This window comes from Schistocerca cancellata, chromosome 7 (assembly GCF_023864275.1).
Source record: "Schistocerca cancellata isolate TAMUIC-IGC-003103 chromosome 7, iqSchCanc2.1, whole genome shotgun sequence".
Lineage (NCBI taxonomy): Eukaryota > Metazoa > Arthropoda > Insecta > Orthoptera > Acrididae > Schistocerca > Schistocerca cancellata.
The window spans coordinates 493,336,932-493,359,891 of NC_064632.1; the positions used below are offsets into that span (position 1 = coordinate 493,336,932).

The 22,960-nt window shown below is 45.5% G+C and overlaps 1 protein-coding gene across 1 annotated transcript in view; it reads left to right on the forward strand.

Annotated features, from left to right (window-relative positions):
* LOC126092007 (tubulin beta-1 chain-like) overlaps positions 1-22,960 on the forward strand; it is a 93,090-nt gene that overhangs the window by 43,173 nt on the left and 26,957 nt on the right. Inside the window, exons 3-4 of the mRNA XM_049907383.1 lie at positions 7,888-8,214; positions 13,011-13,478. Coding sequence (XP_049763340.1) covers positions 7,888-8,214; positions 13,011-13,478 — 795 coding nt within the window. The remainder of the gene's footprint in view (positions 1-7,887; positions 8,215-13,010; positions 13,479-22,960) is intronic.

Sequence of the window (22,960 nt, forward strand, 5' to 3'; positions counted from 1 at the left end):
GCATCCAATAGATGCTATTGCTAGAGGATGAAACGATGGTCGGTTGATCCCGATTGTTCCATTTGTTTCCAGGACGACTCTGCTTTCCTTCACGTATAAATCTCGCCCAAATTACCGCAATGGGAAGACCGGAGTTATAACAGTTCACATGGGGACTTATCGGCGGTCATTCCTCTCACGCACTATCGTAAATATCACGAAAGGAGCAAATGGCTGTGGATGACGCACCCCCGCCTGACGCAGTAAAGTAGCTTTCCAAGGAGATGTATTTGATTATGATAGGCCTCTACTTTTTAATTTTATGGAAAGTAAATGACACGGCCTGTCAAAACAACATACACGTTTCTTATCAAAATACGCCTTAATCGAAACAAACTAGATATTCGCTAGACGAAGAATGAGATGAGCTGAACTTTCATGTGATTGACATTTAGGTATAACGATCGGTTATTTTACAGAACAGCTCCAAAGCCAAGCACGCGAACTTTCAGCAGATGAAGATAATTAATATAGGTTGCGGTATCACCTTCAGAGCGCCAGCAAACTGAAAGTGCTTCGGGCGTTCAATAAATTTCAATATCCACAAATTCGGATAAAAAATTGGGGATGAGAACAGCGTATCGCTAATATACTCAGACGGCTAACTATGGGTGAAGTTATGCTGAATCTTGTGCCACTTGGAATAAAGGAAATCCACGCTGTCTTCTTCGGGCCAGTTCTGTATCGCACATGCATCATGGCTCTAAGTTAGTTGTGATCTTCATAGAAAGATTGGATTGATTAGTTATTTAAAAAAAAATACGTCATTTGCAAAAAAGGAAAACGTAAAGCCTAGCATCTGTCCTTTTCAAATTCATACAAACTGTTTTAATACACCGCACGACAAATAAACTGAAGTACCCAGAAGACGTGGTAAGACGTCAATGTAACTTCGTACACGTGCATCAGAGTAAGAATATGAAACACCTACAGCTGTCCTTATGGTGCCTTTTATTTGTATGGCTACCAGCTTCGGTGCTTCATTGCAACATTATTCAGGCTTTGCCTGATTCAAAAGGGGCTAATACCATCCATCAGTGGCCAACATAACCAGTTTACGCAGACTGCCTGTAACTGTGATGTTGGCCACTGATATAACGCATATACGGATGGTGTTAATCACTTTAGCATCAGCTAAGGCCTGAAGCTGGTACACTGAAACAGCGAAACTGGTAGGCATACAATAAATGGCATAATAAGGATGGCTGTAGGTGTTTCATCTACATCTCATCTACATGATACTCGCAAGCCACCTAATGGTGTGTGGCGGTGGGTACTTTCGGTACCACTATCTGATCCCACCAACCCTGTTCCACTCGCGAATAGTGCTTGGGAAGAATGACTGTCGGTAAGCCTCTGTTTTAGCTCTAATTTCTCGAATTTTTTTTTCCTCATTGTCAAGTAATATATGAAGTAATGTGTTGTTCGACTCATCATGAAAAGTGCTATCCCGAGATTTCAGTAGTGAATGTCTCCGTGATGTACAACTCCTCTATCTCGTAACGTCTGCCAGTGGAGTTTGTTTAGCATCTCGAGTAACACTCTTTCGCCATCTAAACGATCTCGTGACGAAACGCGCCGCTCTTCGTTGGATCTTTTCTATCTCCTCTATCAGTCCTACCTGATAGGGATCCCAGATATATGAACAGCACTCAAGAATCTGGCGAACAAGCGCCTTATAAGCCACTTCTTTCGTATGTGAGTTACATTTCCTTGAGATTCTTCCGATGGATCTAAGTCTTGTCTGCTTTTCCCACTGTCTGTTTGATGTGGTCATTCCATTTAAGGTCGCTCTGCATAGTTACGTCTAGAAATTTTACGGCAGACGCTGTTTCCAGCTGTTTGTCATCGATAGTGTTGCTGTACAGTAGTGGGTTTCTTTTCCTATGTATGCGCAATATGTTACCTTTATTTACGTTCAGGGGCAACTGCCAGAGCCTGCACCACTCATCAATTATCTGCAGGTCGTTCTGCAAATTCTTACTATCTTCTGGCGTTGCTACTTTGATATAGACAACTGCATCATCTGAGAATAGCCTTAAAGAGCTTCCTACGCTTTCTATTAGATCGTTTATATATATATTGTAAAAAGCAGCGGTCCTATCACACTGGTACTTCGGACATTACCTTTACATCTGTCCATTTTGTTCCGTTAAGAGCGATGTGTTGAGTTCTATCTGCAAGAAAGTCTTGAATCCAATCGCATGTCTGCTCCGGTACTCGGTAAGCTCTTTTCTTTTTCTTTTTTTTTTTTTCGTTAAGCGGCAGTGAGGGGTGGTGTCACTTGCCTTACTGAAATCAAGGAACACGGCATCAACGTGAACGCCGTTGTCCTCTGCGCTGTGGATCTCATGGAGGAACAGAGCGAACTGTGTTTCGCAGGATCTCTGTTTGCAGAATTCATGTTGATTTTTATAGAGGAGATGTTCATTTTCCAAAACATCACAATTCTTGATCATAAAACATGTTCCATAATTCTACAAAGCATCGACGTCGACTATATAGGTCCATAATTGTGTGGATCTGTCTTACGGGCTTTCTTAAAAACCGGAATGGCCTGCGCTTTTTTCCTGTCGTTAGGTACCTTTCGTTACTCAAGAGATATACGATAAATAACTGATAGAAGGGGAGGAAGTTCTTTCGCGTAATCTTTATAGAATATAATAGTTATCTGATCTGGTCCTGACGCCTTTCCACTACCAAGCGATGGTACCTGCCTTTCAGTTCCGCGATAGGTTATCTCAATATATGCCATTTCGACGTTCGTGCGGCCGTTGAAAGGAGGGAAAGTGTTACGATGTTCCGCTGTGAAACAGCTTCGGAAGACCGAATTCAGTATTTCGGCCTTCTCTCTGTTCTTCCGTTTCGGTGCCGGTGTGATCGCTGAGACAATGAATAGAGGATTTTGACCCACTTACTCATTTTACATACGACCAAAAATCATTGAACCCTTATGTAATTGCGCTCCTTACGCTCATTTTCACTTCGTTCAACTTTTGTTTCTTACGTAAGTGAACGGCTGAGGTCCCCCTGACCTTCGATCACAAGAGGCCGCAGCTCGTGGTCGTGCGGTAGCGTTCTCGCTTCCCACGCCCGGGTTCCCGGGTTCGATTCCCGGCGGGGTCAGGGATCTTCTCTGCCTCGTGATGCCTGGGTGTTGTGTGATGTCCTTAGGTTAGTTAGGTTTAAGTAGTTCTAAGTTCTAGGGGACTTATGACCATAGCTGTTGAGTCCCATAGTGCTCAGAGCCATTTTCCCATCACAAGAATGGACATACAAAACCGTGCATTAGTGTTTTTCGTTTATAACGTCACCAGGTGTGGTAGTTTTCAGGTGTGGTAGATTATATGAAGAGCGTAAACACCGTCGGGGGTTAAGTGATCACTGGAAGGACGAAAAATGTTCAAAGGTGTTGAAATCATAAGGTACCAAACTGCTGAGGTCGTCGGCCCCAAGACTTACACAACTTAAACTAACTTATGCTAAGAACAACACACACACCCATGCCCGATGGAGGACTCGAACCTCCGGAGGGAGGAGCCGCGCAATCCGTGACATGGCGCCTCAAACCGCACGGCCACTACACACGGCTACTGGTAGGACAGGGAGGTGTCGCGTGTTCGTGTGAGACAGCGTTATCAGAATCTGACACACTTTGCGAGGGGCCCCTCTGGTGTCTCCATTTGGCCACCTTAAAATAGTGCTAAAATCTCGTTTCCTTCTCTTTCACTTGCGAACTCAGAATACTGCGATGTCTTTTTTTTTTATGAATGGCGATTTCAAGTTGCTCCAGTAAGTCGAGTCATCTCCCGTTCTTTTCCTGCCCAAGATTTTTACGTCTTCTTCTATTCCCCTATTTCGTTTACATGGATCGCAACAGCTGATTTATCGTAATTAATTTGAATGCATTTTTATCTTTCTTGTCTCTGGTGGAAAATGTTCTATATATATATATATATATATATATATATATATATATATATATATGGTGCCGGGCATCATGCATTGTACATCATTTGTAACAGTTGTTGACAGTTATCTTCTGAATGATGTTTGGTGATGTTTATTTCCGCCTCTTTATTCTTCCTGCCCATTGACACCTTGTCTGCTGTTTGTACAAAACTATGGAAAGTAGCTTTTTTATAAACCTATGGATGGCACGAATCACTGGAAATTAAAGCCTCATTTCTCACCGGTTTCCTGTCAACGATAAATGTGTGCTTATATTCCTTCATAGTAGTGGTCAAATTGAGGAACTACAAACTGCTGGCAGTTTCCTACTCCAATGGAAACTCCATTTTTCTACTGACGTCGTTCGAGTATTTTACTATTTGTTCTGTTCGGATGGAGCCTTTTTATGTAAGTTTAATAAACATAACAAAGACATCATTGACATATTCTCCTTCACTATTTACAACAGTATGTCGACGCTGGAGTGCCTTTCCGATTCCGCTACTGTAGAGATCACGAGGTTTTGAGGCGAAGAACTCGTAGAGACATGTTCGGAGCACATTTTCATCCAGAAAGGAAGCTCCCTGAAGGTAGTTCGATAGTGAGCGGAAAAGGTGAGAATCTGAGAGCGCAATATCAGTTGAATAATGTGGATGCGGAATGACTTCCGAATCCAACTCCTGTACAGTGTTTTCTGTCCGTCTAGCAGAATGCGGTTGTACATTATCGTATAGTAACATCACTTCACGCAGTCTTCCTGGTCGTTGTTCTCGTATTGCCGCTGCAAGCCGTCTCAGTTGTTGACAACAAATGTCAGCAGTCACGGCTGCATCTCGGGGAAGCGATTTGTAGCACACTAAACCGTCGCTTTTCCACCAAATGCATGGCATTATCTTTCGTGGTTGCGCTCATACCTTAGCACGGCGAGTTGCTGTTTGTATGGGCTCAGTAATTCGTTTCTTTTAGTTATGTTAGCATAAAGACACCATCGCTCGTGACCAGTAGCGATACAGGATGGGAATGGTCAGTGGAGATCACAGCCGGCCGTTGTGGCCGAGCGGTTCTAGACGCTTTAGTCTGGAACCGCGCGACCGTGGCGACCTCTCCTGTGGCAAGCCCTTCATCTCAGAGTAGCACTTGCAATTTACCTCCTCAATTATTTCCTGCATGTATTCCAATCTCCCTCTTCCTCTACAGTTTTTGCTCATATTCCTTTTCTCTCCGATTCTGGGCAGAACCTCCTTATTCCTTACCTCATCAGTCCACCTAATTTTCAACATTCGTCTGTAGCACTACATCTCAAATGCTTCGATTCTCCTCTGTTCTAGCTTTCCCACAGCCCGTGATTCATTACCATACATTGCTGTATTCCAGACTTACATTCTCAGAATTTTTTTCCTCAAATTAAGGATTATGTTTGTCACTAGTAACAGAATTCCTTAACTTCATCTACTTTGTGACCAACAGTCCTGATTTTAAGTTTCCCGATGTTGTCATTCCTGCTGCTTCTCATTGTTTTGATCTTTCTTTGATTTACTCTCAATCCATATTCCTTACTCATTAGACTTTTCATTCCGTTCAGCAATGACGTAATTGTTCTTCACTTTCACTCAGGATGGTAATGTCATCAGTGGATCTTATCACTGATATTCTTTCACCTTGAATTTTAATTCCTCTCCTGGACCTTTCTTTTATTTCCATCATTGCTTCTTCGATGTACAGATCGAACAGTAGGGGCGAAAGTCTACAGCCCTGCCTTACACCTTTCTGAATCCGAGCACTTCGTTCTTGGTCGTCCTCTCTTATTACTCTCTCTTGCCTCTTGTATATATTGTAAATTACCCGTCTCTCTCTATAACTTATCACTACTTTTCTCAGAATTTCGAACATCTTGCATCATTTTACACTGTCGAACGACTTTTCCATGTCGACATATCCTATGAACGTGCCTTGATTCTTCTTTAGTCTTGCTTCCATTATCAACCGTAACATCAGAATTGCCTCTCGGGTGCCTTTACCTTTTCTAAAGCCAAACTGATCATCTAACACCTCCTTAATTTTCTGTTTCACCCTATAACTTATGTTCGCTTATTGTACAGCAAACTCCTGTTTTCACATAATGTAGAGGTTCTTAATTTAACTGGTGAGTATTTTCAGAACTTTAATGTCGACTGTGTTTCGTTTTCCCGTTTTCCAATGAATACAGCTGAAACATGACAAGCCGGCCGCTGTGGCTGAGCGGTTCTACGCGCTTCAGTCCGGAACCGCGCTGCTGCTACGGTCGCAGTTTCGAATCCTGCCTCGGGCATGGATGTGTGAGATGTCCTTAGGTTAGTTAGGTTTAAGTAGAACTAAGTTCTAGGGGACTGATGACCTCAGATGTTAAGTCCCATAGTGCTCAGTGCCATTTGAGCCATTTGTAGTTCACGAGCCAATTGATGACGTGCATTCAGAGATGCATATATCGCCACCCGCTGACTTTATTGATTCTTGCTTAGAGCATGCACTACCCATGCACCCGAGTTTCGAACATTACACATTGCATGCAAATGTCGCACGATAGTGCGATGATGACCGTTCATCACATTTGTCAATTCTTGAGTATAATGACGTGGATCATTGTGGATTAATGCGTTTAAACGATCTTCATCAGAGCCCGAAGGTCTTCCTGTAAGTGGAGGGTCATTAATGTCAAAACGATCCTCCTTACTGCGATAAAACCATTTTCCTGCCGTGCTCTGTCTAGTGACATTATCCCCATACTCAGTACCGCTTGAACCGTACGCGAGCTATGTGCCGGATATCCATCATTTGTGAGTGCCTCAGCTGCTGTCACCCCTCTATTGAAATCAAATAGAAGAATATGTCAGTTATCTTCGAACTTCCATATTTAAACTGGATGAAGGTGCGACACAGCTGGTATAATTTTTATTAAAAATGAAATTCCTCAAGCTGTACTTTAGATTTTATATTTACTTCGCTACTAGTTCCGGCGTTGTGTCAACGCCATCTTCAGGCCCGTACACTTTGATGAAGTTTAAACTTCGAAAGTTTAAACTTCACACTAGTTACTTCCCGCCATCCGTGTGAAGCACGTGTTGGTCTCACCGCGCACTGCTAGACTCAGCCACACACATCTGATTTCATCAAAGTATACGGGCCTGAAGATGGCGTTGACGCAACGTCGAAACTAGTAGCGAACTAAATATAATATCATAAGTACAGCTGGAGGACTTTCATTTTTAATTTAAAAAAAAATATCAGTAATGTCATGATTTCTCCACCCGGCACTCCATTTTCTAGTCTCCACAGCTCTAATCACTATTTCCAAACGAAAATGGGTAAACTCAAATAGCAACAGTAAACTACAAATAAAAAGTAATAATGCATAAATAATCGTATAGAAAAAAACAAACTAAAAACTTTACGAACTCATGCAACTGCCTAATATATCTTCCTCGGCAACAAAGTATCGTCTACGTCGTAACGTTTATTACAAACAGTTTTACCCATAATAGCTTGGTCAGCCATCAAAACTTTCTTTTCTAGGTGTCTGATAAAAATGTCAACCAAGGTCCCTGAACCGCTGCACTCCACGGCCAAACATCTGATTTGAATATAAAACTTATGATTCAAAGTGAAATGAGTAAAACTTATAATCAGCTGTAAAAGAACATTGAATTCTACGGTCTCTTGCCTTGAAATTTTCCAATATTCAAGGGAATTTCTGCAGATCGCTTTCTTTACGGGAACACTGAAGTACAGATTCTTAATATTCAGTGAAACCAAACTGGAGGAGATGCTGCCCATTATTACTGCTAAAACATTACGACCCTTACCTCATATCCTTGGAACGGACCTGTTTTACATCTGTTGTGGTGGTCACACTGGCTGCAGGTTCCAGCTGACGCACTCCCTGGGCGGCGGCACCGGCTCTGGGATGGGCACGCTGCTCATCTCCAAGATCCGAGAGGAGTACCCGGACCGCATCATGAACACCTACTCAGTGGTGCCATCACCCAAGGTGTCTGACACCGTGGTCGAGCCCTACAATGCGACGCTTTCCGTGCACCAGCTGGTCGAGAATACCGACGAGACCTTCTGTATCGACAACGAGGCTCTCTACGATATCTGCTTCCGTACGCTGAAGCTCGCTACACCCACGTATGGCGACCTCAACCACCTCGTCTCGCTCACAATGTCGGGAGTGACCACCTGCCTCAGGTACGTCCGATGCTGTTTCTCCGCCGATCCTAGCGATATTGGCGCCTCTCCAAACAACTGAAAGATCTTTAGATCGCAGTTACTGAGAGGCTCTGGCCGTTTTCGTCACATCTTTGGGTAACCTGGAATGTATGACAGTAAAAGCTCTATGATACAGTATAACCTAAATCCTATCTTCAAATAACTTTTGTTACAATAGATAGTCTACCTTCTCAATATGTTAACAGAATAAAAATACTCTTCAGGTTACTGTAATTTCTTATTTACTACACGACTGGTTTCGAATCAAAAAAATGGCTCTGAGCACTATGGGACTTAACATCTGTGGTCATCAGTCCCCTAGAACTTAGAACTACTTAAATCTAACTAACCTAAGGACATCACACACATACATGCCCGAGGCAGGATTCGAACCTGCGACCGTAGCAGTCGCGCGGTTCCGGACTGAGCACCTAGAACCGCGAGACCACCGTGGCCGGCAAGGTTTCGAATCCTAAAGCTTCAACTTAAGGTGGCACCGAATAATTATGGTAAGAAAAAAGGTTCGCGGTCGAGCTAGCCAGTCATGGATAGTACGATAACCAATAACCGGGGCTCCCGCCTCAGTTACATGTCTTGGTGTCGAAATTCTATGGTGGCACCTGAATTTGCAGCTTTAGGCTTAGAAACCGGTCGTGTTATAAATAATACATGATGGGCAACTGATGCGCATTTTTATTCTGTTAATATGCCCAGTGACTTTTGCAGCTGTCGTCTTCTTATTTTTGGTCACAATCCCCTTGAAATAGCCGACCACCACGTTCACTCAGCGCACACTTTTGGCAACGTTGTGGCTTAGCGAATAATGTTCTCCACCTTACCGTATAAATCTTCGATACGGTGCCTCTTGGAACACTATACATTTTGGCTACCTTGGTTACGGTAGTATCCACCACACGAACACCAACGATTTGCCAACGTACGAATTCACTAAGATCCGGTATAATGCACTCACAACACAGATCACTTTTCTGATGGCAAATGATACTTCCAACTTATTGAGGACATTTCACAGGTGCCATTTATGATAAAATAAAACAGCGCCGCCGGCCGTTGTGGCCGATCGGTTCTAGGCGCTTCAATCCAGAACAGCGCTGCTGCTACGGTCGCTGGTTAGAATCCTGCCTCGGGCATGGATGTGAGTGATGTCCTTAGGTTAGTTAGGTTTAAGTAGTTATAGGGGACTGATGACCTCAGATGTTATGTCCCATAGTGCTTAGATCCATTTGAATCATTTAAAACAGCGCCACCTGCAGAGTTGGCTATAATTTGCATTTACGTTCAAGCCTGTGTCTCCTGTGGAGTCCCCATATTTTTGTATTATGATGATGAAGTAATGGATTCATCAAACGTGTACGTATTAGTCTGCAGTTTTCATTGCATCGCGTTTCATTATCACACTTAGGCAATTTCCCATCCACTGTTTGTGGCACCGAGTAGCTTCGCTGATGCGTTGATGTACTGGGGCCACCAGCTTTCGCTTCCATACTCCCCAACCGCTGCCAAGGTCACGAGTAGGAGTGTTGATATTTTTAAAAATATCCGGAATCCGATATTTGATAAGGTATCATTATCGGCACTCGATATATCAGAAGAAACTATCGATACATAGACGAGAAAAATATGGAGCTACCCACCTATAAAAATATCGGGATCCCAAAAAACAATATTTTTAATTAAAATACTTGAGCAAATTAAACAAAGAAATAGTCACCCTTCAAACAAAGAATATTTAAAGGTACGGCACATTTTAAGAATAAGGTTTTAGATCCGTATATTTAAGCATTGATTTGTTATTAGATATTCTGCACATGAACAAGGTAGCTGCCTGCTTATGCCCCTTAGAGCAAGAACTGGAGTGCCACTTACACGCAGTTACCATAGTTAGCAAAGTGGTTATCCCAAAGCGCGAACTTGCATCGTTTAAGAGGTGACCGATGGGTGCGTCGTTCGGTTTCGTCACATATCGGATCTGTCTGAACACTTCATGCCTACTTCCCAGATTTTTCATTCTGCAAACTCCAGCGACCTAGCAGTTGTAGTGTCAACCTTGCGTGGTGATGTTAAACGTTCCGATTTTTGTTGGTAGCGCTGAGCGCCAATTAAGTCAGCATATCGCCTCACACGTCCCCGCGCACCACAAAAATCTTGAATGAGATTTTCACTCTGCAGCGGAGTGTGCCCTGATATGAAACTTCCTGGCAGACTAAAACTGTGTGCCGGACCGAGATTCGAACTCTGGACCTTTGCCTTTCGCGGGCATGTGTTCTACCATCTGAGCTACCCAAAGCTGTGAGGACGGGGCGTGAGTCGTGCTTGGGTAGCTCAGCTGGTAGAGCACTTGCCCGCAAAAGGCAAAGGTCCAGTGTTCTAGTCTGGGTCCACCACACAGTTTAAATTTGCCAGGAAGATTCAAAAACAAATCTTGTCATTTAAATTAGTCACCTTTTCGAGTAACTGTTTTAGAAGATTTCCGATGTGGAAGAATAGCACACTAATTGCGTTAAAAATCTTTTTTTTACGCAACTGGTGTGATATTTCTCCACATCGGAAATGTTGTTATTCCATTCACACTGCCAGCCCCCAGTGCAATCGGAATTCTTCTTTGTGCCATGTATACTTGCTTCACACAGTCAAAGAGGAACACTGGACGGGATGGAAGGTCAAAAAATAGGAAGATTCTTTCACACAGTAAAAGTAAAATTATGTTCTACTACAAAATTTCGAAGCATATAACATAATATAAAAATATCGTCAGACGATATTGCCATTTCGATATCAATATATCGGGGGAATATATATATAGGGTGGTCCATTGCTCGTGACCGGGCCTAATATCTCACGAAACAAGCCCGCTAGATGGCGCTGTCATAGGTCAAACGGAATTAACTGTGTTTTTTAAAATAGTAGCCCCCATTTTTTATTACATATTCGTGTAATACGTACAGAAATATAAATGTTTTAGTTGGACCACTTTTTTGGCATTGTGATAGATGGCGCTGTAATAGTCACAAACATAGGGCTCACAATTTTAACGAACAGTTGGTAACAGGTAGGTTTTTTAAATTAAAATACAGAAATAAGGCACGTTTGAACATTTTATTTCGGTTGTTCCAATGTGATACATGTACCTTTGTGAACGTATCATTTCTGAAAACGCATGGTGTTACAGCGTGATTACCTGTAAATACCACATTAATGCAATGAATGCTCAAAATGATATCCGTCAACCTCAATGCATTTGGCAATACGTGTAACGACAGTCCTCTCAACAGCGAGTAGTTCGCCTTCCGTAATGTTCGCGCATTCATTGACAATGCGCTGGCGCATGTTGTCAGGCATTGTCGGTGGATCACGATAGCAAATATCCATCAACTACCCCCACAGAAAGAAATCCGGGGACGTTAGATCCGGTGAACGTGGAAGCCATGGTATAGTGCTTCGACGATCAATCGACCTGTCATGAAATATGCTACTCAGTACCGCTTGAACCGTACGCGAGCTATGCGCCGGATATCCATCATGTTGGAAGTACATCGCCATTCTGTCATGCAGTGAAACATCTTGTAGTAACATCGATAGAACATTACGTAGGAATGAGCATACATTGCCCCATGTAGACTGCCATCGACAACATGGGGGCCAATTATCCTTCCTCCCATAATGCCGCACAATACATTAACCCACCAAGGTCGCTGATGTTCCACTTGTCGCAGCCATCGTGGATTTTCCGTTGCCCAATAGTGCATAGGCCTATTATGCCGGTTTACGTTACCGCTGTTGGTAAATGACGCTTCGTCGCTAATTACAACGCGTGAAAAAAAATCTGTCATCGTCCCGTAATTTCTCTTGTGCCCAGTGGCAGATCTGTACACGACGTCCAAAGTCGTCGCCATACAATTCCTGGCGCATAGAAATATGGTACGGGTGCAATCGATGTAGATGTAGCATTCTCAACACCGACGTTTTAGCGATTCCAGATTCTCGCGCAATTGGTCTGCTACTGACGTGCGGATTACCCGCGACAGCAGCAAAAACACCTACTTGGGCATCACCATTTGTTGCAGGTCGTGGTTGACGTTTCAAATGTGGATGAACACTTCCTGGTTCGTTAAATAGCAAAACTATCGGGCGAACGGTCCGGACACTTGGATGATGTCGTCCAGGATACCGAGCGGCATACGTAGCACACGCCCGTTGGGCATTTTGATCACAATAGCCGTACATCAGCACGATACCGACCTTTTCCGCAATTGGTAAACGGTCCATTTTAACACGGGCAATTTATCACGAAGCAAATACCGTCTGTACTGGCGGAATGTTACGTGATACGACGCACTTATATGTTTGTGACTATTACAGCGCCATCTATCACAAAGCGAAAAAAGTGCTCCAACTAAAACATTCATATTTCTTTACGTACTACACGAATATGTGATAAAAATGGGGGTTCCTATTTAAAAAAGCGCAGTTGATATCCGTTTGTCCTATGACATAGCCATCTGGCGGACCAACCATAGCGCCATATGGTTTGCCTCTTCAAGCTAAACGAGTTTCGTTCTGTGTAATTTTTTCGTTTGATATTTGTGAGATATTTGGCGCGGTCACTATCAATGGACCACCCTATATCTTTCTGGAAAGAATATAGATATATCGTTATCAACGGCCCTAGTGACGAGTAAGGAGCGTTATCTATGCCAGTGCTGCCCAACCTGTAGTAGGTGGAGCCCACAGTGACGGTTCGCCTGTTGCCGCAGGTTCCCCGGCCAGCTGAACGCGGACCTGCGCAAGCTGGCGGTGAACATGGTGCCGTTCCCGCGGCTGCACTTCTTCATGCCGGGCTTCGCGCCGCTGACGTCACGCGGCTCGCAGCAGTACCGCGCGCTCAGCGTGCCCGAGCTGACGCAGCAGATGTTCGACGCCAAGAACATGATGGCCGCCTGCGACCCCAGGCACGGCCGATACCTCACCGTCGCCGCCGTCTTCCGCGGCCGCATGTCCATGAAGGAGGTCGACGAGCAGATGCTCAACATCCAGAACAAGAACAGCTGCTACTACGTCGAGTGGATCCCCAACAATGTGAAGACCGCCGTCTGCGACATCCCGCCCCGCGGACTCGAGATGTCCGCCACCTTCATCGGTAACTCGACCGCCATCCAAGAGCTGTTAAAGCGAATCTCTGAGCAGTTCACCGCAATGTTCCGCAGGAAGGCTTTCCTCCACTGGTACGTGATTCTCAGTCACGCTGTTACCAAATAAAAAATGAATATGTATTCTCTAGTGCATTTTCCTTGTTCTTACAGATTAATAAAGAAGTATGGGGTGCTGTCAGAAAGTTTCCGAAATATACACTGCGGTGTCGAAAGTCGTGGGTAGCGATACAGATGGCAGTATTATCTCGTACACAAGAATAAAAGAGCAATGGATTGGCGAAACTGTCATTTGTGCTCAGGTCATTCATGTGAAAGGGTTTCCGACGAAGTAAAGAAGAAAGTGCATTGGCGGGGCTGTTATTTGTACTTAGGTGAGTCAAGTGGAGAGCTTTCCGACGTGATCATGGTTGCACAGCAGGAATTGACAGATAATATTCTTCTCGGGTGTGCAGCCGGATCATAACGTCATCTTGACACAATATTTCAGCGGTCCAACTGGACTCCATCTTCAGGTGAGAGTGCTGGTACACAATCTCGCCGGAATTGACTTCTCAGCGCAAGTGGCGGCCCCTGTATAGGCCGCAGAAGGCCCACAACGCATGCGCGAGAAGGTGCCGTAACTGCCCTCTAGCGCAAGTAAACATACCGCGCCGCCAGTGGTGGAAACAGGCGAAATCGAGATATCACTATCAAAAACTAAAAATTATTCCGACGTTCGAAATACAGACCGTTGGTTTATTAATGTGTGATAACACCGGGTTCCAAGTCTTATTGTCCGCCGCTCGTGGTCTCGCGGTAGCGTTCTCGCTTCCCGAGCACGGGGTCCCGGGTTCGATTCCCGGCGGGGTCAGGGATTTTCACCTGCCTCGAGATGACTGGGTGTTTGTGTTGTCCTCATCATTTCATCATCATCCAGGAAAGTGGCGAAATTGGACTGAGCAAAGATTGGGTAATTGTACGGGCGCTGATAACCACGCAGTTGAGCGCCCCACAAACCAAACATCATCATCATCATCATCATCCAAGTCTTATTTAAAAAGTAACCCTTGTCTCTATTAATAAGATTACCAGATAAACGAATCGCTATGGATTCTTTTGAAACACAGTCCCAATAGCGAGATGCAGGGGCAACCATTTGTGTCTCGTCATACAGCATTCTATGTCCCTCGGTGAGACAGTGCTCCGCCACTGCAGATTTCTCAGGTTGAAGCAACCGTGTGTGCCGCTGGTGCTCAGCACATCGGTCCTGAATGGTCCGGATTGTCTGACCAATATAAGCCTTCCCACAGTGGCAAGGGATCTTGTACACACCGGGCTTCCTCAAGCCCATGTCATCCTTAACAGAGCCAAGAAGCGCTCTAATCTTGGCTGGCGGACGAAAAATACTTTTGATATATCTTTTTAGAATTCTTCCTGTCTTCGAGGAAATGCTCCCAGCAAAAGGTAGAAAAGCCACCGATTTGCAGGTATCTTGTGTCAAGCTTTCTCCGTCTGAAATGGCATAAGCTCTTCTCGCCAACGTCCGCAGGACCCCCGTACGCTGGAACGATGTATGACAGATAGAAGCATGCAGGTAACGGTCCGCGTGCGTAGGCTTTCGATAAACACTGTGTCCCAGTGTCCCATCTTTGGGTCTGTGTTTCGATCGTCGGAATAATTTTTAATTTTTGATAGCGATATCTCGATTTCGCCTGTTTCCACCACTGGCGGCGTGGTATGTTTACTTGCGCTAGAGGGCACCTCCTCGCGCACGCGCTGTGGGCCAGCACTCTCACCCGAAGATGCGACCGGTTGGACAGCTGTAATATTGTGTCAAGATGACGTTAAGAGCGTGTCGAGAATACCAAATTTCAGGGGTTACTTCTCATCACCTACAACGTAGTGGCCGACGGTCGCCACGTAACAACCGACAGCAGCGTTTCCGAAGAGTTGTCGGTGCTAAAGACAAGCAACATTGCTTGAAATCAGTGGGACGTACGACGGAAGTTTCCGTTACGTCAGCGCGCCGAAATCTGGCGTTAATGGCCAAAGTGCTTTTGCTAACAGCACGGCTTCCCTTGGAGCGCCTCTCCTGGATTCGTGACCATATCGGCTGGACCCTAGACGACTAAAAAACCGTGACCTGGTCAGATTAATCCCCGTTCAAGTTGGTATGAGCTGAGGGCTCAACAGGGATTAACAATATTAATCTGCTAATAGTAAACTGCAGGAGGGTCTAAAGAAAGGTCCCAGAACTGCTCTCATTAATAAACGGTCACAATGCCCACATAGTACTAGGGACAGAAAGTTGGCTGAAACCAGATGTAAACAGTAATGAAATTCTAAACTCAGATGGAATGTATACCGCAGAGACAGGCTGGACTGTGAAGGGGGAGGCGTGTTTATAGCGATAAGAAGTGCAGTATTATCGAAGGAAATTGACGGAGATACGAAATGTGAAATAATTTGGATGAAGGTCACGGTTAAAGCAGGCTCAGACATGGTAATTGGATGTCTCTATTGGCCCCCCTGGCTCAGCAGCTGTTATGGCTGAGCACCTGAACGATAATTTGGAAAATATTTCGAGTAGATTTTCCCACCATGTTATAGTTCTGGGTGGAGATTTTAATTTGCCGGATATAGACTGGGAGACTCAGACGTTCATAACGGGTGGCAGGGACAAAGAATCCAGTGAAATTTTTTTAAGTGCTTTATCTGAAAACTACCTTGAACAGTTAAACAGAGAACCGACTCGTGGCGATAACATATTAGACCTTCTGGTGGCAAACAGACCCGAACTATTTGAAACAGAACAGGGAATCAGCGATCATAAAGCGGTTACTCCGTCATGATTTCAGCCGTAAATAGAAATATTAAAAAAAGGTAGGAAGATTTTTCTGTTTAGCAAAAGTGACAAAAGCAGATTTCAGAGTACCTGACGGCTCAACACAAAAGTTTTGACTCAAGTACAGATAATGTTGAGGATCAGTGGACAAAGTTCAAAACCATCTACAATATGTGTTAGATGAGTATGTGCCAAGCAAGAGCGTAAGAGATGGAAAAGAGCCACCGTGGTACAACAACCGAGTTAGAAAACTGCTGCGGAAGCAAAGGGAACTTCACAGCAAACATAAACATAAACATAGCCAAAGCCTTGCAGACCAACAAAAATTACGCGAAGCGAAATGTAGTGTGAGGAGGGCTATGCGAGAGTCGCTCAATGAATTCGAAAGTAAATTTCTATGTACTGACTTGGCAGAAAATCCTAAGAAATTTTGGTCTTACATCAAAGCGGTAGGTGGATCAAAACATAATGCACAGACACTCTGTGACCAAAATGGTACTGAAACAGAGGATGACAGACTAAAGGCCGAAATACTAAATGTCTTTTTCCAAAGCTGTTTCACAGAGGAAGATTGCACTGTAGTTCCTTCTCTAGATTGTCGCACAGATGACAAAATGGTAGATAACGAAATAGACGACAGAGGTATAGAGAAACAATTAAAATCGCTCAAAAGAGGAAAGGCCGCTGGACCTGATGGTATACCAGTTCGATTTTACACAGAGTACGTGAAGGAACTTGCCCCCCCTTCTTGCAGCAATGTACCGTACGTCTCTAGAAGAGCGCAGCGTTCCTAAGGATTGGAAAATGGCACAGGTCATCCCAGTTATCAAGAAGGGACGTTGAACAGATCTGCAGAAATACAGAACTATATCTCTAACGTCTATCAGTTGTAGAATTTTGGAATACGTCTTATGTTCGAGTATAATGACTTTTCCGGAGACTAGATGTCTACTCTGTAGAAATCAGAATGGGTTTAGAAAAAAAAAAAAAGATCGTGTGAAACCCAGCTCGCGCTATTCGTCCACGAGACTCAGAGGGCCATAGACACGGGTTCCCCGGTAGATGCCGTGTTTCTTGACTTCCGCATGGCGTTCGATACAGTTCCCCACAGTCGTTTAATGAACAAAGTAAGAGCATATGGACTATCAGACCAATTTTGTGATTGGATTGAAGAGTTCCTAGATAGCAGAACGCAGCATGTTATTCTCACTGGAGAGAAGTCTTCCGAAGTAAGAGTGATTTCAGGTGTGCCGCAGGGGAGTGTTGTAGGACCGTTGCCTATTCACAATGTATATAAATTACCTTGTGGTTCAAATGGCTCTGAGCACTATGGGACTTAACATCTGTGGTCATCAGTCCCCTAGAACTTAGGATTACTTAAACCTAACTAACGTAAGGACATCACACACATCCATGCCCGCAGCAGGATTCGAACCTGCGACCGAAGCGGTCGCGCGGTTCCGGACTGAGCGCCTAGAACCGCTAGACCACCGCGGCCGGCAATTACCTTGTGGATAACATCGGAAGTTCACTGAGGCTTCTTGCGGATGATGCTGTAGTATTTAGAGAGGTTGTAACATTGGAGAATTGTACTGAAATGCAGGACGATGTGTAACGAATTGACGCATGGTACCGGGAATGGCAATTGAATATCAATGTAGACAAGTGTAATGTGCTGCGAATACACAGAAAGAAATATCCTTTATCATTTAGCTACAATATAGGTCAGCATCTGGAAGCAGTTAATTCCATAAATTATCTGGGAGTAGGGATTAGGAGTGATTTAAAATGGAATGATCATATAAAGTTGATCGTCGGTACAGCAGATGCCAGACTGAGATTCATTTGAAGAATCCTAAGGAAATGCTATCCGAAAACAAATGATGTAGGTTACAGCACGCTTGTTCGCCCACTGCTTGAATACTGCTCAGCAGTGTGGGATCCGTACCAGATAGGGTTGATAGAAGGGATAGAGAAGATCCAACGGAGATCAACGCGATTCGTTACAGGATCATTTAGTAATCGCGAAAGCGTTACGGAGATGATAGATAAACTCCAGTGGAAGTCTCTGCAGGAGAGACGCTCAGTAGCTCGGTACGGGCTTTTGTTGAAGTTTCGAGAACGTACCTTCACCGAGGAGTCAAGCAGTATATTGCTTCCTCCTACGTATATCTCGCGAGGAGATCATGAGGATAAAATCAGAGAGATTAGAGCCCACACAGAGGTATACCGACAATCCATTCCACGAACAATACGAGACTGGAATAGAGGGGAGAACCGATAGAGGTACTCAAGGTATCCTCCGCCACACACCGTCAGGTCCCCCCAGGGGGTCCACAACTCTTTTGTGGATACGTGCGTAGCGAGCACGGGACCCCGAGCTAATGTGGCCTTCCTTCCTTTCCGGGCTGCATACCTTCCCATTCCGCATTGCCCCGGCGCCCCCCAGTTCCTTGGTGGAACGAGGCATGCCGTGATGCAATACGTGAGCGGCGACGTGCTCTTCGCATTTTCCGTCACCATCCTACTTTGGCCAACTGTGTCCGCTATAAGCAGCTCCGTGCGCGATGCCGTCGCGTCATCCGCGATAGCAAGAAGGCAAGCTGGAAATTCTTTATTAGCTCATTTAACACCTTCACTCCCTCCTCGGAAGTTTGGAGTCGGCTTCGACGGTTCTCAGGCGCGCCTAGTTTCTCCCCGGTCTCTGGGCTCACAGTCGCGCATGATACCTTAGTGGACCCCGTCGCAATTTCTAACTCGTTGGGTCAGCACTTTGCTGAGATTTCGAGCTCTTCAAATTACCCGCCAGCGTTTCTCCCGAAGAAACGTGCAGCGGAAGTGCGACCTCTTGCTTTCTCCTCTCAAAATCACGAAAGCTACAATACTGTTTTCTCCATGCGGGAACTCCAACATGCCCTCTCATCTTCTCGCTCCTCCGCCCCGGGACCGGATGGTATCCATGTCCAAATGTTGCTGCATTTACCAACCCCTAGTCTGCGTTACCTCCTTCGCCTTTATAATCGAATTTGGACCGACAGTACCTTTCCCAAACGGTGGCGGGAAGCTATTGTCGTTCCTGTTCCGAAACCTGGAAAGGACAAACATCTCCCCTCTAGCTATCGCCCCATTTCTCTCACGAGTAGTGTCTGTAAGGTTTTGGAGCGTATGGTGAATTACCGTTTAGCTTGGTGGCTGGAATCCCGCAGTCTTTTAACACCAGCCCAATGCGGATTCCGGAAGCATCGTTCTGCAGTTGACCATCTTGTTGCTCTCTCCACTTATATCATGAACAATTTTCTCCGGAAACGCCAAACGGTAGCAATATTTTTCGATCTGGAGAGAGCATACGATACCTGTTGGAGGACAGGCATCCTCCGCACACTGTTCTCTTGGGGCTTTCGAGGCCGGCTGCCCCTTTTTCTTCGCGAATTTATGGCAGAGCGCACTTTTAGGGTGCGGGTGAACACTACTCTCTCCCGTACTTTCTCCCAAGAAAACGGGGTACCCCAGGGATCCGTGCTGAGTGTTGTACTGTTTGCCATCGCCATAAATCCAATTATGGATTGTCTCCTTCCTGATGTCTCGGGCTCCCTCTTTGTGGACGATTTTGCGATCAACTACAGCTCTCAACGGACCAGCCTTCTTGAACGACGTCTTCAAGAATGTCTCGATCGCCTCCACTCGTGGAGCATCGAAACCGGCTTCCGTTTCTCACCCAGTAAGACCGTTTGTGTCAATTTTTGGCGACGTAAGGAGTTTCTTCCGCCCTCCTTACATCTAGGTCCTGTCAACCTTCCGTTTTCAGACGTCGCTAAATTCTTGGGTCTTATGTTTGACAGAAAACTGTGCTGGTCCTCCCACGTCTCCTATCTTTCGGCTCGCTGTCTGCGATCGCTTAACACCCTCCGTGTCCTGAATGGTACCTCCTGGGGAGCGGACCGAGTGGTCCTTCTCCGCCTCTATCGCGCCTTAGTGCGCTCGAAATTGGACTATGGAAGCATAGTCTACTCCTCTGATCGGCCGTCTATTCTTCGGCGTCTCGACTCTATCCACCACCGTGGATTACGTTTAGTGTCTGGAGCTTTTTACACCAGCACTGTGGAAAGCCTTTATGCTGAGACTGCTGAACCTCCGCTGTCCAATCGGCGAGCAGTCCTCCTGAGTCGTTATGCTAGCCATCTGTCTTCCATGCCTGCTAATCCAGCCCATGACCTTTTTTTCGACGCCTCCTTTGATGTAGGGTATGCAGGCCGCTCCTCCTCCCTACTACCCCCGGGAGTCCGCTTCCGTCAATTGCTCGATTCTCTTTCCTGCCGCTTTCCGAAAACCTTTTTGACAACTTGGGGTACAGCACCGCCTTGGCTCCGTCCCCGGATCTGCCTGCTCCGTGACCTTTGTCAATTTCCCAAGGATGGTACCCCTACACTTGTTTATCGTCGGGCATTTGCTGCTCTATGTGCACAAATGACGGACGCCACGTTTATTTACACCGACGGCTCGAAAACATCATTAGGTGTAGGGAGTGCCTATATTGTTGGCGACACCCCAAATCGCTTTCGACTTCCCGACCAGTGTTCGGTTTATACTGCGGAGCTTTACGCTGTTCTCCAGGCTGTCCACTACATCCGCCGCCATCAGCGGATACAGTACGTTATCTGCTCAGATTCTCTCAGCTCTCTCCTCAGTCTCCAAGCTCTTTACCCTGTGCACCCTCTGGTCCACCGGATTCAGGACTGTCTGCGCTTGCTCCACCTGGGGGGCGTCTCGGTGGCGTTCCTCTGGCTCCCGGGACACGCTGGTATCTGTGGGAATGAGGCGGCCGATATGGCGGCCAAGGCTGCAGTCTCTCTTCCTCGGCCAGCTATTCAGTCGCTTCCCTTCACCGATCTACGGAGCGGTTTATGTCGCCAAGTTGCTCATTTATGGCATGCGCATTGGTCAACACTTCCCCGTAATAAATTGCGGGAAGTGAAAGCCCTTCCTTGCGCTTGGACTTCTTCCTCCCGAACGCGTCGTCGGGAGGAGGTAATTTTAGCTCGACTCCGGATAGGGCACTGTCTTTTAGCCATAGACATCTTTTAAGCGGTGATCCTCCTCCACTCTGTCCCCACTGCTCTCAGCCATGGACGGTCAGACACCTTTTAATTGAATGCCCCTATTTTAATCCGTTACGCTCCCGTCTACAGCTATCGCCTGATCTATCGTCGATTTTAGCAGATGACACGCGCTCAGCCGACCGCGTTCTCCAGTGTATTAGTGACAGTGAAATGACGTCAGTCATTTGAAGTTTTTTTTTTTGGGGACAACCACCCCCTGTCTGTACTGGATTTTTAAGCATTCTTTCTACTTTTAGTTTCTCCAATTTTATGAGTTTGTTTCCATTGCTACTGGTTTTCAATTTCGGTTTTTTACTGTCTTAAGTCACGGGCTGGGCGCTAATGACCATAGAAGTTTTGCGCCCTAAAACCACAACAAAAAAAAAAAAAAACACCGTCAGGTGGCTTGCGGAGTATGGATGTAGATGGTAGGCTTGGGGTGTGGAACTGCCCCCACAAAGGCATGGATCCATGCCGGCACTTATGGTGTCTCCATAATGTTGTGGGCTGTGATTAGATGGAACGGACTGGTTCCTCTGGTCCATCCGAATCGATCATTGACAGGAAATGGCTATTTTCGGTTACTTGGAGACGTTCCCCAGGCAATAATGGACTTCATGTTCCCAAATAATGATGGAATTTTTATGTCACTGGAGCACAGTTGTTCGCGATTAATCTAAAGATCATTCTTGACAATTCGAGCCAGTCCATTGGCCACAAAGATCCCCTGAGGTGAATCCCATCGAACATTTATGGGACTTAATCGAGGAGTCAGTACGTGAACAAAATCCTGCACCGTTTTCGCAATCATAGACGGCTATCGAGGCAGCATGGTTCAGTATTTCCGCTGGGGACTTCCAATGGCGTGTTGAGTCCATATTACCTTAGGTGCTGCAGTACGTAGGGGAAAAGCAGGTCCAACACGATATTAGGAGGTATCCCATGGCTTTTGTCACCTCAGCGTAATAGCCTGGTGAGCAGAATTTAAGGACAGAGGTAACTTTCGCATCAGGTGACACAGCCAAGTAACATAGCTCGATAAAATTTTAATCATACATAGGAAGAACTGCTACATTATATGTGCACATTGGGAAGCAGTGCCGAATCACAACAGCTTTGTGTCATACTTGACAGTGTTACTGAGTGCAGTACGTGTTCTTACCTCTCGTCGCATGAGGGCACGTCCTGCAATGTAGAATACTCTGCTCAACATAGGAAAATGGTTATCAGTCAAAATACAAAGGCAATTTCACTGTGATCCCGAAACATCATGGATCACTCACTGTGCTGGGATAACTTCGGAATTCACAATTGTAATCATGGCTTAACAGTTCGATTACCGTTACTTTCTAGTTCACGTATAGGCGCGTCCACAAGGTCAACGAAGGTCAACGAGCGACAGAGATTCCAATCGGCCGAAGTTTGGTCGCCCATGCATTGGCGTCGGCTTCTCATCAACACCAAACGAAGGGGCTGGGCCAAGAGATTCGGCTCTATAGAATCGCAGTTGCCTCTGATAACTTGCCGACGACCCTCCATTTCTTTATTGTTGTGAAGTAGCATTTTGATTACAATTTCACCGGCCGACATTGAGAGAAGATGCGGATTTAGCAGTCGTCGCATGTGAGCATCTA